This window comes from Crinia signifera, chromosome 1 (genome assembly GCF_055691185.1).
Source record: "Crinia signifera chromosome 1, ASM5569118v1, whole genome shotgun sequence".
NCBI classification, from domain to species: domain Eukaryota; kingdom Metazoa; phylum Chordata; class Amphibia; order Anura; family Myobatrachidae; genus Crinia; species Crinia signifera.
The window spans coordinates 305108814-305125197 of NC_139217.1; the positions used below are offsets into that span (position 1 = coordinate 305108814).

General features: G+C 45.3%; 1 protein-coding gene across 1 annotated transcript in view; it reads left to right on the forward strand.

Moving 5' to 3' along the window:
* The window catches only part of LOC146075556 (transmembrane channel-like protein 3), an 81485-nt gene that overhangs the window by 31304 nt on the left and 33797 nt on the right, over positions 1-16384 (forward strand). Inside the window, exons 11-15 of the mRNA XM_083184901.1 lie at positions 5717-5911; positions 10118-10297; positions 10434-10586; positions 14636-14764; positions 15196-15263. Of these exons, the coding sequence (XP_083041027.1) occupies positions 5717-5911; positions 10118-10297; positions 10434-10586; positions 14636-14764; positions 15196-15263 (725 nt within the window). The remainder of the gene's footprint in view (positions 1-5716; positions 5912-10117; positions 10298-10433; positions 10587-14635; positions 14765-15195; positions 15264-16384) is intronic.

Genomic DNA, 16384 nt, shown 5'->3' on the forward strand with positions numbered 1-16384 from the left:
TTATGTATGTAGAACTCTGTTGCCGTAATTTGAATTTTGGATTTGGTATTATTTTGGTATTATTTTGTGGCCACACCCCTTCCCCATGCCACTCCTCTATATTTTTGACTTGAGCACCCACCAGCAAAAACATAAATCGGCACCTTTGCCCCTGTGTCCCCTGATGTTCTGACAGTGGAGGGTAACACAATGGGGAACATGCAGTCCAGACTTGGTAGTACCCAAAAGAAAAACTTGTGTGAGCTTCTACACGATACAGCCATAGCAGTGTTGCTGGTATGATGAAGAGGAATTCTCCATGTTCTCCATGTTCACTGTGGGAACTCCATGTGGCCTGTCCCGAGATTTAATAGTTGGTTGCCTGTCCTTTGGCTTTTTAGTTTGTTATTATATTTTATTGGTGTTTTGAAGTGTTTTTTGTTTGATGTTTGTTTTGTATTTTATAACTTTTGGTTAACCAATGTGATCTCTTTCTAGACATACCAATAAGGGTATGTGCATAGCTATGGTAGGTGCACTATGTGTGTGTGTGTGTGTGTTTGTGGCATAACTTTAACGTACTCTGTTGTATAAAGTAAAGGTTTTGGCACTATGGGCCTAATTCATGTTTTTTATGCAAATGCATACACAGCTGTTTTTTTATAGGTCATAGAACTGCTAATCATTGCAAGTGAAGCTGCCATCCAAGTAATTAGATAGACAAGAGCCGCTGCAAAGTCCCCTGCAATTGCATGTGCAGCATTACTGCAATAATTAGGAGCATCGACTCCTAGGGTTGACCTATGGCTACACAAACTGGTGGCAGCAGTAGCGGCTCTGCCACAATGTTTCTCTGCTTACATAATTGCAGCTGAAGGCAGATACATGGATTGAAAATGGCCATACAATGCCTGCGGTTTTTCTGCCACTCCCATGGTAACTATCTCAAACTGTCCCTTACTCTCAATCACTATCCGTATGAAAAAAAAAGTTGAGTGCTAATGCGGCACCTGCGTAGTCTGCCGATAATCACATTGTTGCAAAAGCATCGGTGTTGCGTACAGGGGCGCTGGAACGTTTTTAGGTTGGGGGGGGCAAGATATAATCTCATTTTGGCGCCCCCTAAATTGCTATATGTTACCCCCGGGCACTATACACACTGGCAGCGGCATATACACGTGGGCATTATACACAGGGCAGCGGCATATATGCATGGGCATTATACACAGGGCAGCGGCATATATGCGTGGGCATTATACACAAGGCAGCTGCATTTACGCATGGGCATTATGCACAGGGCAGCGGCATATACACGTGGGCATTATACACCGGGGGGATTGAGGGGACTGTCACTGCTGGAGCTAGAGCAGGAGTGCTGCAATGCTGAGAGCCTGCTGACACATGCATTCAGTTCTAGCAGGGAAAGTACACTTTGTACTTCTACGGAGCGGCAGACGGGCAAATGATGAATGGGGCAAAGAGGGTCTTTTCCGGGAGTCCCTGAGGCTCCAGCCACACATCAGGGTAGGGACAGGGAATTCAACGTGGGCTCCTAGCTTTAGCACAGCGAGACGTTGGTGGCAGGGAGTGGAGCGTGGGACACCAGTCAGGGGCCCTTGTAAGGGAGAGTACCTGTATCCTGGAACAAGGTGCAGGCTCCTGCCCGTCTCGACTGGTCCTCCGGCCATCGGTCAGGCTGGCGCTGGCTTCCTCTCCTGTGCAGGGGCGTTCTAGTGTGGGCGCTGCTATTGCAGCGTTGCCACACTCAGATGCGCCGCTTCTGCTCTGGGCTGCTTCAAGTGGGGAGGGTCTCTACGCCCGCGTGTCCCTCCTTCCTCTTCGGCTCCCCGCAGCAGTCATCCATGTGGGCGGACGGCTGCGAATAGGAATCGGATTCTTGCTGAGGCGCTAAAGCAGCTGTGCGGGCGGGCGGCTGCGATTAATCAGTAATATAGGCCAGGGGTAGGCAAGTAATTTTTGATGAAGTCCTGAATTTTGAAATGATTTTGGTCGATGTCCAAAAAATGCTGCCAATACGGGGACAATGCTGCCAATACAGGCACAATGTTGGCAATACGGGGACACTGCTGGCAATACGGGCAATACAGGCACAATGCTGGCAATACGGGCACAATGCTGGCAATACGGGCACAATGCTGGCAATACGGGCACAATACAGGCACAATGATGGCAATATGGGGACACTGCTGGCAATACGGGCACACTGCTGGCAATACGGGGACACTGCTGGCAATACGGGGACACTGCTGGCAATACGGGCACACTGCTGGCAATACGGGCACACTGCTGGCAATACGGGGACACTGCTGGCAATAAGGGCACAATGCTGGCAATAAGGGCACAATGCTGGCAATAAGGGCACAATGCTGGCAATACAGGCACACTGCTGGCAATAAGGGCACACTGCTGGCAATAAGGGCACACTGCTGGCAATAAGGGCACACTGCTGGCAATACGAGGACACTGCTGGCAATACGGGGACACTGCTGGCAATACGGGGACACTGCTGGCAATAAGGGCACAATGCTGGCAATAAGGGCACAATGCTGGCAATAAGGGCTCAATGCTGGCAATACGGGCACAATACAGGCACAATGCTGGCAATACGGGCACAATACAGGCACAATGCTGGCAATACGGGGACACTGCTGGCAATACAGGCAATACAGGCACAATGCTGGCAATATGGGGACAATGCTGGCAATACGGGCACAATGCTGGCAATACGGGGACACTGCTGGCAATACGGGGACACTGCTGGCAATACGGGGACACTGCTGGCAATAAGGGCACACTGCTGGCAATAAGGGCACACTGCTGGCAATACGGGGACACTGCTGGCAATAAGGGCACAATGCTGGCAATAAGGGCACAATGCTGGCAATAAGGGCACACTGCTGGCAATATGGGGACACTGCTGGCAATAAGGGCACAATGCTGGCAATAAGGGCACACTGCTGGCAATAAGGGCACACTGCTTGCAATATGGGGACACTGCTGGCAATTTTGCTCACCTCTTTGGTCCTTGATTCTGCGGGCGGGTGGGCAGCGCCGGGCGGGAGGGAGGGCGGGCGTTCAGCGCCGGGCAGCGCCGGGCGGGAGGGAGGGCGGGCGTTCAGCGCCGGGCAGCGCCGGGCGGGAGGGAGGGCGGGCGGCCGGGCAGCGCCGGGCGGCCGGGCAGCGCCGGGTGGGAGGGAGATGGGGCGGCCGGGCAGCAGGGAGGACGGCCGGGCAGCGCCGGGCGGGAGGGAGGGCGGCTGGGCTTGGCGCGCGCTGGCCGCATCTTCAGCCCCCGCCCACATGAGCCGCTCACTAGTCAGGGGAAGGAGACGTCACGTCTCCTTCCCCTGGCTTCCGCATCTGCCTTAGCGCCGCCGCCACAGAAATTTTGGGGGGGGCAAGCTGCCCCCTCGCCCCCCCCGTTCCGGCGCCACTGGTTGCGTACAAACTAGGGATGTGCACCGGCCACTTTTCGGGTTTTGGGATCTGATTACCTTGAGGTTTTGGCTTCTAATGGGTTTTGGCAAAACACCTCCTTAGTGTTTTGTGTTTGGATTTTTGGGGTTTTGGGTTCTAATTTTTTTGTTAAAAAAGCAGAAAAACTGCTAAAATCTTTTTTTTTTTTTGCTCCTACGCTATATTAACCTCGATAACATTCATTTCCACTCATTTCCAGTCTTTTCTGAACACCTCACACCTCACAATATTGTTTTTAGGGCAAAAGTTTGCACCGAGGTAGCTGGATAACTATGCTAAGCCACACAAGTGTGCGGCACATGTAGAGTGGCACTGCAGCGGTAGATACGGCAGTACTAGGCACCAGACAGGTAGATACAGCAGTACTAGGCACCAGACAGGTAGATAAGGCAGTACTAGGCACAAGACAGGTAGATACATCAGCAATACTAGTATATGTGCACCAGCAGAATTTATAATAATTAATTTTATTATTAGGTACTGCTTGGCACTCAGTGGCACACGTCAGTGCACCAGCAGCATGGAATTATTTTTTTACAGTCCCACGCAGCACAAGTATTATTTTTTAATTAAATTATATATAACAGCCTAGTATGTAGTTGTACTACTAGGTAGGTACTCTTAGGCAGTAACACTGCCAGTGGCAACAGTGGACTGAGTAAATTATAATGGCAACCTCTATTCACAGTATTCAGTGCAGGCTGCACCAGTGGACTATATATAATTCAATTAATTAAGTATTAATAATATAGCAGCCTAGTAGGTAGAGAAAATAAACTACTAGGTAGGTAGGCAGTAGCACTGCCAGTGGTCAACACAAAAGGTAGTTACACACCACCAGTAGCTTTATGCAGTGCACCAGCAGAATTTATAATAATTAATTTTATTATTAGGTACTGATTGGCAGTGGCACTCAGTGCCACACATCAGTGCACCAGCAGCATGGAATTATTTTTTACAGTCCCACACAGCACAAGTATTATTTTTTAATTAAATTAGATATAGCAGCCTAGTATGTAGTTGTACTACTAGGTAGGTACACTTAGGCAGTAACACTGCCAGTGGCAACAGTGGACTGAGTAAATAATACTAGCAACCTCTATTCACAGTATTCAGTGCAGGCAGCATCAGTGGACTATATATAATTCAATTAATTAAGTATTAATAATATAGCAGCCTAGTAGGTAGAGAAAATAAACTACTAGGTAGGTAGGCAAGCAGGCAGTAGCACTGCCAGTGGTCACCACAAAAGGTAGTTATATTACACACCACCAGTAGCTTTATGCAGTGCACTAGCAGAATTTATAATAATTAATTTTATTATTAGGTACTGCTTGGCAGTGGCACTCAGTGGCACACGTCAGTGCACCAGCAGCATGGAATTATTTTTTACAGTCCCACACAGCACAAGTATTATTTTGAAATTAAATTAGATATAGCAGCCTAGTATGTACTAGGTACTGTAGGTACACCAGGTAGGCAGTAGCACTGCCAGTGGCAACAGTGGATTGAGTAACTAAATAATACTGGCAGATTCAGTGTAGGCAGCACCAGTGGACTATATATAATATAATTAATTATTCATATAATATATATTACAGCACAGCACCAGAGGTAGGCCCCAGCACATAGGAGACAGTAGTACTACAGGTACACAGTTAGACTGTCCTCCTTGCTAGGGAGAGCCCACCCTAAGCAGAGAGGAGAACAGAGTACACAGCAGCACTGAGGGAGACAGCCCCAGCGAATAAAATAATTACAGCACGGCACACCAGAGGTAGACCGCACAGAGGAGACAGTAGTACTAGAAGTACACAGTTAGACTACACAGCAGCACTGAGAGACAGCCCCAGCGAATAAAAAATATTGCGTTCAAGGTCAAGTTCAAGCTCAAGTTTAAGCCCCAGCAGCAACACACCCTCTCCCAACCCACTACTAGACTGGAGTGAAGATGGTGGGTGCAGCATCCGCTTTTAAAGCCTCGCAAAATTCGGCGCCGGGAGATGACGTTCTGACCACGCGGACGGACCCGAGTCAGGCGGGAATCTCCGAGCGCTGCTCGGAACCGGGCTCGGAATGATGACGTTGGTGGGGGCTCAGATCTCTGGAATCCGAGTCTGCACATCTCTAGTACAAACATGAATTAAGCTCTATTTTGATTCATTTATAATTCTATTTGTTGCTAGATAAATTTTAAGATCAATCATTTTCTTTTTTTTTTTTCACTTTTATTATGCAGGAATCCATTTTAGAAGAACAAGAAAACAGGAAGGAAGAAAATATTCACTTAGTCAGATTTCTCCGAGTTCTTGCAAACTTCCTAGTAATGTGCACCCTGGCAGGCAGTGGCTATCTTATTTATTTTGTTGTACGCAGGTCCCAGCAATTTGCTTTAAAAGGTTTGGAAAACTATGGTTGGTGGGAGCGGAATGAAGTTAGTATTATTATTAATAGTATTATTTTCAGTTAAGATGCTTTTTTGATATTGTATTTATTTCTTATCTAGTTGATTAAGTTGATTACACTGAATTGAACCTTTCAAATACACAATTAGTACTTTGACTATACTTATTGCAACTGTTTTATTATAAGCAGAGATGATAAATTATAAATGTAAAATAATTCATTATGGGAAGAAAAATTAACAAGCTACTTATAAGCTAAATTGAGTTATTATAGGGAATTCTGCTGTAGGGATGGAATTGATACAAAGATAGGTTAACCAGGCTGAATATGTTTTCACTGTAGAAATGGAGGTTGAGAGAAGCATCCAGGGCCGGACTGGGACCAGAAATCGGCCCTGGCATTTTGAGCACACAGGCCCACTTGTAGTAGGCGGGACCCTTGCGTGGCGAAAAGGGGGCATGTCCTCATGGAAAGGAGGCGTGGCATCACAAAAAGGAGGCATTACACTGCCCAGTACACATTATGGAACACACCGTAATGCCCATTACACATTATGGAACACACCGTAATATCCATTACAGAAAATGGTGCACACTGTAATGCCCATTACACAAAATGCTGCACACAGTTATGGCCATTACACAATATGATGCACACTGTTATGCCCATTACATATTATGCCACATTGCTACATGTAATGACTCCAGTACAGTAAATTAGTTACTGTAGTGCAATGTTACTCATACGTGCAGTAGAGCTTCAATCCTACTCCATCCACTTCCCTGAGGTGAATTCAGTGGCTGATTTTGGCCTCAAATCCCAGAATCACGCCGATCCTGGGATTGGCCTCCCTAGCCAGAGCATGTGGGCTGCACAAAATTGGCCCACAAGGTCATCGGCCCTTCTGGCATTTGCCAAAAGTGCCAGGTGGCCAGTCCGGCCCTGGAAGCATCAAATATCTGGGTATGCGGTCAATAGGTCGACAGTGTCTAGGTCGACAGTCAATAGGTTGACCACTATTGATCGACAGGAGAATGTTGACACATGAAAAGGAAAATGATGACATTGGAAAAGCCGATGTAGAAAAGGGTTAACATGAGTTTTTCATGATTTTTTGGTACTCTTTACCTAGAACGGCGCCCACGATGTCCATCGCTGTCATCGGGGGTAAAAAATCGCGGGCATCGCGGCCATCGCATGCACTAAAAAAACGGGTGCGACGCGATTTCCCATAGGGATCAATGTTAAAAGTGTCAATGGACGCGATTTTTGTGTTCAATGCCTCAATGCCCGCGATTTTTCCATAGGAAACAATGTTAAATGGGCCACAGAGCCCTAATAGTCCCCCTGAAGCCAGAAATGGCCCCCACAATTGTTAACGCCACCCCACAATCAACGTGAACCCGAAGCGTGGCGAGCGCAGCGAGCCCGCGATGGGCGGCGGTACGCGTCCTCCGACCTTTTCATACCCCCACTATCCACGTCGGCGTGGAGTTGAGAATAGAATAGTGTGGCAAGCGCAGCGAGCCACCGAGCCCGAAGCGTGGCGAGCGGACGCGGATACCTTCACAGGTAAACGCGTCCCTTCGCGGGCTTCACAGGTATCCGCGTCCCCTCGCGGGGCTCGCTGCGCTCGCCACGCTTCGGGCTCGGTGGCTCGCTGCGCTCGCCACACTATTCTATTCTCAACTCCACGCTGACGTGGATAGTGGGGGTATGAAAAGGTCGGAGGACGCGTACCGCCGCCCCTCGCGGGCTCGCTGCGCTCGCCACGCTTCGGGTTCACGTTGATCATGGGGTGGCGTTAACAATTGTGGGGGCCATTTCAGACTTCAGGGGGACTATTTGGGCTCTGTGGCCCATTTAACATTGTTTCCTATGGAAAAATCGCGGGCATTGAGGCATTGAACACTAAAATCGCGTCCATTGACACTTTTAACATTGTTCCCTATGGGAAATCGCGGGCATCGCGGCCATCGCATGCACTAAAAAACGGGTGCGACGCGATGCCCGCGATTTCCCATAGGGAACAATGTTAAAAGTGTCAATGGACGCGATTTTAGTGTTCAATGCCTCAATGCCCGCGATTTTTCCATAGGAATGCCCGCGATGGGCGCCGTGCTAGGTAAAGAGTACCGATTTTTTTCTAAACCGGCTTGTTCATACTTTACCATCCCAGTGCGCATAGAAGGAGAATATATTAGTGTACCAAGCACAGCGACGCACCATGCGGTACACTTATATGGTGTCCATGTTGGCCTGTGTTGTCATAGACACCCCAAAACTCACCCTGGAAATCTCATGTCGACCTTTTGCTTATATCCACCTTTGTCATGTGTCAACCTTCTGCCTTTTGACCAATAGTGGTCAACCTATTGACTGTTGACCTAGACTGTCAACCTATTGATCCACACCCAAATATCTGTAGCAATCAATTATCATTAAAAGTATTTCTTTTATTTTTTGAAATAAATGTGCTTGGGTGCAGTGGTTGAGAGAGCCAGCCAGAAGCTGCAACGGAAGCCTCATTGGTTCCTCCCTAAGGCTAGGGCTTGGATTTATGAGTGTCACTTTAATCTGAGTCATGCATCCTTGTGTGAGATGCAAGGCTGGCAGATGCAGTGGTTCCTGGACAGGTTCGTCAATGGCTTTGCAAAAGGTGGAAATCAACAGTTAAAATATAAAAAGATAAATCTAATCCAAGGAACAGTGCCTGATTAACCAATAGGCTTATGAGGCTGCAGCTTAGGGCAACAGGACTAGGGAGAGGGACCCTTGCAGGTGACAGCTGAGGAATAAAAATAAGACCCAATTTATTCCATGCTTGTTGTCTATCACCCATCCAGATGTACTGGGGTGGGGGTGGGGGGTGTAATGTACTTGAGGTGACTGCTAGATGGCTGTGCCAGTGTAACTTTACTGATGGAACCATTACTTTATGTGCTACAGTGCCAACTGGTCTGCCTAAAGCCTCCTTCACATGCGTCAAGCAGTAGGTCTGGGGCTGGTGCAAGGTTTCTGGACACCCTAGGCAAAGCTACACAATACCGACCCAGCTTCCCAAAATATCCTTCGCCAAGACACTCGCATACTGTACATTATTGACTTCTTCTAATAATATTTTTTATATTTTTTAGATTAATGAACAACATAAATATAAAATAATAACAATATAAATATAACAAAAACATTAATACTGTCTGCAGGACCACCATATAATAAAACATGTTTTTATAGTTCACCCTGCATTACGATGAGCATATTAGTGACCGCCAGACATTACGCAGAACATTTTAGTGACCACTAGACAATATGACAATCATTTAAATTAATACCAAACAATATGGACAGATTTTTTTTTTTGTGACCACCAAGCAATTTGAATAGCATTTTAGTGAGGGGCACTCTTACATAACAGAAGATGTATGTACCTGTATATACAGTTTTAAAATACATTTCTTTATTGGGTATGCTCTAAAATAGAATAGGTTACCTAGTTTCCTTTCCCTCTTTTCCTCTCTTGGCATAAAAAAGCAGCTGCTTAAAGCAGCCTAATAGTGTTGCCGGCCCTGATTAGATCCTACATGCCAGTTGTATAATCTTTGTTATATGCACTTGGGCAGTATGAATGGTGAGTCCCTGTGTGCCCATACACGTGTGTTTAGCAGCATGACAAGGGGATCTACATGTGTATTAGCCTAGGGCACCTGGAACCTTTACTCAAGTCCTGCCAAGGAGCAAGCTTCTTCTTTGCTAAAAAGGACCACCATGCATTGACTGCTGAAGCCTCAACAAAATCACCATAAAATTCAGTTATTCTGTTCCTCTGACATATAATGTGGGCCAAACATCTTCGGCCCTGTTTCTGCAGTCTTCTGACCTGATCTGCCAAATGATCAGCGATCTGTCAGCGGAAACAGGGAAATGTATGTAAAAAAATCTTGACTTGCCCCGAATTTTTTTGCCTAACATGGACATCTACACAAGTGAAGATAGTTTTAACTGGCAATAACCTGGTGATGCCTGGAAGGCTTTACTAAAGCAATACCTATTGCTTGAATACTTACCGCTCCGGAGTCCAACGTTGGCGGCAGCAGTGCTGCACAAATCACCAGTAAAGTGGTGCTTCAGCCATTTAACCTGTGTCATCAAAACATCTGTGTTAAGCTAAACATTTTGTAGTACTAGTTGTTTGTGTACATAACTTATATATTTGTGCTTCTTGTTTTGGTAGGTGAATACGGTCATGTCTCTTTTAGGAATGTTTTGCCCAACAATGTTTGATGTCGTTAGTGGGCTGGAAAACTACCATCCTCGCATAGCATTAAGATGGCAACTTGGCCGCATATTTGCTCTGTTTCTGGGTAACCTGTACACATTTCTAATTGCTCTCATGGATGAAATTAATCTTAAGGTACAGTGAGGAATGGTTCAATCGTATTGCAAAAAATTATTAATTTCCAATCATAGAAAACAAAATCTTGGTACTTTATGGAAATATTTTCTCACAGTTACATTGTAACTTTTTGCTTGTTTTTTTTTTCCCACAGCGCCAAGAAGAGAAGATTGTGCAGCATAATATGACCCAGTGGTTTGCCAATATTTATAATGCATCTTATGTAGAAAATTCTACAGGTCCTCCTTTTCAAGTTGATCCATCAGATGTCCCTAGGGGACCTTGCTGGGAGACGATGGTCGGCCAGGTTCGTTAGCTTTTAATGGGAGTATATTTTGCTTGTTAATTTGAACAGATAACAGCAATGCAAAATCAACAAAGTTGGAAGGAATAGGGCATATACAGTGGAGGCATTGAAAGTGTACAAGTGTAAAGCTGTGGACCGTGCTATGCAGCACCCAATCCCGATGCACAGAATCAAATGCATGGAACAAGTACCATGCTGCTCAATGCAGCATGGCCCCCACTCCCCTCTCAGTGCCGTCCCTCCCTGCCAGCCTTTGCTGGCACCCCGCCAGGTCTGTCCAGATCGCTCTGTTTGCACACACCATAGCAATGGCGATGTTCCCAAGCATTGCCATTGCCAGCTCAGATATTTATAAAATAACTAGTCAGATCGCCTAGCAAGTGCATAGAAAACACAGTGATTAGCACAGATCACTTAGCACACATTGCCCTGGGAAGCTCAAGGGAAATGCAAGTGTTAAAGGGGATTTCAGTATCTTTCTAGTGTAGCCGTTGAGCATATAGGACCGTGGATAACAGCATTTTATGTATAGCTGCTGAGAAAGGTATTTGTTTGGTACTCTGTGACAGTGTGGATGAAGTGATGTGTGGTGTTTGCAGAACCTTGTATAAATGTACGTTATACTGACTTTTCCAGTTAGACTCTGATTAATACATAATTAGCAACTGCACTAGCAACAAAGTTTCCCCTATGATTTGGCTTGGATTCAAAAGACGACAAGCACAAAAGTAAAAAAAAAAAAAAAAAATTATAATAATATATGTATATATTTTCAGTACTTTTTTCCTAGCAGGGCACCCGTCGGGTCTCATCGCATACCTTAACTTAAGTTATGCGATGGGACGCGACCGACCCGATTTCGGCCTGTTTAAGAGCTTTCCTTACAATTTTAAAATCGGTCGCATCGCATGCCATTATAATGGCATGCGATGCGACCGATGCGATGGACCATTATTTAATGTTAAATGCCCATATAAAATCATTTGCATCGCATGCCATTATACCCCCACTATCCACGTCGGTGTGGAGTTGATTCTATATAGTGTGGCGTGCGCAGCGAGCCTCCGAGCCCGAAGCGTGGCGAGCGCACGTGGATTTCTTCACATATATTCCGCGTCACCTCGCAGGGTACGCAGCGCTCACCACGCTTCAGACTCGGTGGCTCGCTGCGCTCGAAACACTATATAAAATCAACTCCACGCTGACGTGGATAGTGGGGGTATGACAAGGTCGGAGGATGCGTACCGCCACCCCTGGCGGGCTCGTTGCGCTCGCCATGCTACGGGTTCACTTTCATTGTGGCGTTAACAATACGGGAGCATTTGACATAGTAATTACCCATCAGGGTGGGTAAACAATTAAAAATGGGGTCTGGGGGGGGGCATTTAACATTGGTTTCAATGTAAAATCGGGTCTCAGGGACCATTTAACATTGGTTCCAATGTAAAAATCTGTAAAATCGGTCGCATGCGATGAAACCGATTTTTCCGACCCGATGGCATACAATTAGAATCGGTGGCGCCGTGCTAGGAAACAAGTACCATAATTTCCTTTGCACACACATATATATATATATCTATATATATATATATATATATATATATATATATAGATATATATATATATCTATATATATAATCGATACAGATGGGCGGCACTCACAGGATTTCTTAGTAAACAAACGTGAAGATTTATTTCAAACACGATCCAACATGTTTCGGGTCTTGCCCGTCCTCAGGGATGTATATATAGATAGATTCGGGGGTCGGTCTGCACTCTGGTTGCCTGGCTGCAACTGACCGTGTTGCCTTCCCAGTGCTGTGATGTATGAAGACGTGGAAAGAATGGGCGGCACTCACGGGTTTAAATCCAAGAATAAACTTTAGTGGGGGTGTCACAGGAAAACCGACGTTTCGAGGCTTCTCTGCCTCTTTTTCAAGGTGTGTACAAAACAAACAAATGCAGTGAGTTTAAATAGAAGCACAATCACTCCTTACCCCGGTTCAGGTGTCCCAGGCGTCTCGCTTCCGCCCGCTGGCTCCGGAGGGCGCTTCCGGGTCTCCCCGTGCGTTACTTCCGGATGCGCGCGTCACGCTGGCGTCCGTCTGGCGGCGGGGCAGTCACCATGGTTACCTTCTGGGCGCTGTGTACTAGCGTCCTGTCGTCATGGATACTCACCACGCCTGCCACCAACGGATTGGGTGTTCCTGAAACGGACAATAACAAACTTAGAACACATGAACAGAATCATCTAATCGAAAAATATACAATCAAACAGTGCAATAATGGTAACGCTCCCTTCCCTGTGTAGTGGGGGTGAGGGGGATAACTGAAGCGTGATAACGCTGAGCCGTGGCTGCGTGTGTGAACCATGTCAGACTTGTTAACAAGTACTGATGGGTTGGAGGTGCTGAAAATGATTGAAGTGAATAAAGAGGGAACATAAAAATTTTTTTTTTAAGAAAAGGTTTTTTTTAAAAAAACAGCTGGCTGGAGAAAGGCCTGGCGAATTCCCTGAGATCTACAAAAACGTAAGATCTGTTGGGCTGTGAGTACTAGATGAGGGGAACTGGGGATGTCAGCTGCCACTTGCACTTTGCTGGACTGTGGCTGCCCTGGAGTTGGATGGTGTAGTATCCAGGGTGAGGCACTGTTATCAAAAGAGGACTGCTGTGGGGACGGGCATGTCCCGGATTAGTCTGGGAAGGTGGGTGGGGCGGCTGGGAGGGGGGGTGGGGGGGGAGGGGGGGGGGTTAGGGGAGCCGGGAGAGGTAAACAAATTATTTGGGGGGTTTTGGGTGGGAGGAAGGACTGGCGGGGAACGGCTGGATGGGTGGTGGGACCCTGTGAAACCTGGGTGTGGTGCCAAGAAGGAGTCTGGCCTGGATGGGTAGTGACAAGTGAAATGCCTATTGGGATGTTGTGGGAAACGAGGGATCCACCTCCTATCTGATTTTGCAAAGGCACCCAGGCACCATTACCAGGTCAGCGAGAGTGCAGGTCAGCGAGACTGCCAGATCTCCAAACCCCTATATATATATAGATATATATATATATATATATATATCTATATATATATAAATATATATATAGATATATATATATATATATACACAGGGCATAAAGTGGTCATGTGCAGTGGTGGAGGAACTAATTTCTCTATGCCACCTAATTACACACCCTCCCCTCCCCTCCCCCCATTAGGCAGAGACAGGGCCAGTGGAAGGGTTTTTGGCATCCCCCTGCAAACTATAATGCTTTTCTCTGAGAATTACCGTGCAGGGCCAATGTGGAGGTTAAAATGTTCTACCTCATCAGTAGAGGTGGTGGAACTTAGTTTCCCCCTCACTTTAATATATATATATATATATATATATATATATATATATATATATATATATATATATATATATATATATATATATATAGTTGGCATTTCATTTACATGGTCCCCATGATGGGGTCTTGCCAGACAAAAGTCTTTGGAGTGCAATGCAATTCAATTCTGAGCAAAGGCAGTAGCTCTGCCCTGGATCCCTTAAATCAGTTTAGGTGGCAATAGCTGAAGTCATGCCTAAAGGGTCCTCCACAATGGAAGATGTTGCTGAGCAATCTGTGCAATGTAGATCGCTCAGGATCGTTAAGCACACAGCGCTGCACATGTGTGCTGAGTAATCCGTCAGGACTGGTGTTCTCTGCTGAGAACACTGGCCCTGACCAGCGATTCACTAGATTTATCCAGCATGCTTGATCTTAATCACCAGCCAATAGCTTAGAAAGTGCCCTGAAAACGCCCCAAGTGTAGGCCCCATTAGAATTGTTGAATCATGGTCATTCATCAAATAATGAAATCACTCCTCACAAGGCCCATTATTTATTGTCATAATATTCATAGGGTCCTTGTTCTGTAACTCAGATCTCACACTCTAATGGAATAGGTGCTCATCCTTTATACTACGGTTTGAAAATTTGGTCCTTTGAAAAATATAAAATGTAAATAGCTAAATAATACATTTATAATTGAGCAGAAAACTTTGTTTTGATTCCAGGAATTTGTTCGGCTTACTGTAAACGACATCATGACGACATATATCACTATACTAACTGGTGACTTCTTACAAGCGGTATTTGTACGTTTTTTTAATTACTGTTGGTGCTGGGATCTGGAGTATGGATGGGTATGTAATTATTTATTAATTTTTTTTTCTTTTGATCAAATATTGCATATTTTAATATACATGTGTCTAGAGTCCGTTTCTGTGTCTCTGAAACACTGCCATCTGATGGCACAGAGTGAAACTACATCTCTTTTCTCTCTCACATGCACAAACACAGAGGCAATCACAAGGTAGCAGACTAGCTTTCGAAGCATTTGCTTCGAGTGGGCTTACTAGTATTTTAATATTTGTTACTTGTCCAAAAATGTAGCGTATTAATGCCAAACTACCTAAACTCCAGATATTGTTGCACACATGCACAGACCATGGCTTAAATTTCTGATATCTGCGTCAGGATGTAATACAGTTGGCGTTTGTACATTTTTTTATTAAAAGTGGAAATCCTTTACAAGGCAAAACCATAAATGACAAATCTTTATTTTTTTTTGCAGCCTTCATATTGTGAATTTGATATAAGTGGTAATGTGTTGGGGTTGATTTTCAATCAAGGGATGATCTGGTAAGCAAATGTCCTTATGAATACGGAATTAATTGAAAAGCCTATACATAATTGTAATATTATTTTTGCCGAGTCATTTAAAGACAAAGGGGAATATATGTTATTGGGTCCGAGTTTGCCAGTGGTGCAGGAAGCTTGCCGATCTTGGGTGATTGTTTTAAAGCGGCAATCATTTACATGATTAACTTTTACCTAAATGATTGGTGCTTTAAAAAGAATTCTGAGATTGACTGTAATCCAGCACCTTCAGCAATGTTAATTTGTTGGTAGCCAATTAGCCTACCAGTATATTTTTGGATTGTGGGAGGAAACCCACACAAACACGGGGAGAATATACAAACTCCGCACAGTTAGAGCCATGGGGGAAATTGAACCCATGGCTTTAATGCTGTGAGGCAGTAATGCTAACCATTACACCATAATGCCCAGTGCCAAAACAATTCAGCTGTTTTTGCAATAACACTATATCAGTGTACTATATTTTATCATTACAACATGCATTGCAGGGGTATATTTGGTCCATACCAACCAATTAGCCTCACACATATGTATTAGGGTACAGATCATTAGGTCACTACAATGTTGGTTGACAGTAATTAGGTCTACACCATTAGGTTGACATGCATTTAGGTCGACATGAGTCTAGGTCGACATGAGTCTAGGTTGACAGGGTCATTAGGGTGACGGGGTCATTAGGCCGACATTGGTTACGGCGACAGTCAAGAGGTTGACGTGGGTTTTTTCTAATTTTTGTCAACATAATGACCCTGTTGACCTAATGACCCTGTCGACCTAGCCCTTCCTACATGTTGACCTAGACTCATGTCGACCTAATGACTGTCGACCATCATGCTGGTGACCCAATGACCATATCCCATGTAATATTGCGTTGCATGTAACTCTAAGTGCAGCTCAGTATGGTTGGTTTGTGCATGCGCTGTAACTGAGGTATGCATTCATGTCATAGCATCTCAGATGTTTCTCACTGACGGATTTGTGGGTGTTACTGGGTAGTAAATGGGCATTTGCACTTAGGAGAAGCATCCTGTGGGCATGTGGTTCGGGTTTTAGCTACAGATGAGACCTATAATGACTCATGTGTGTGGATTTTGCATGTCTTC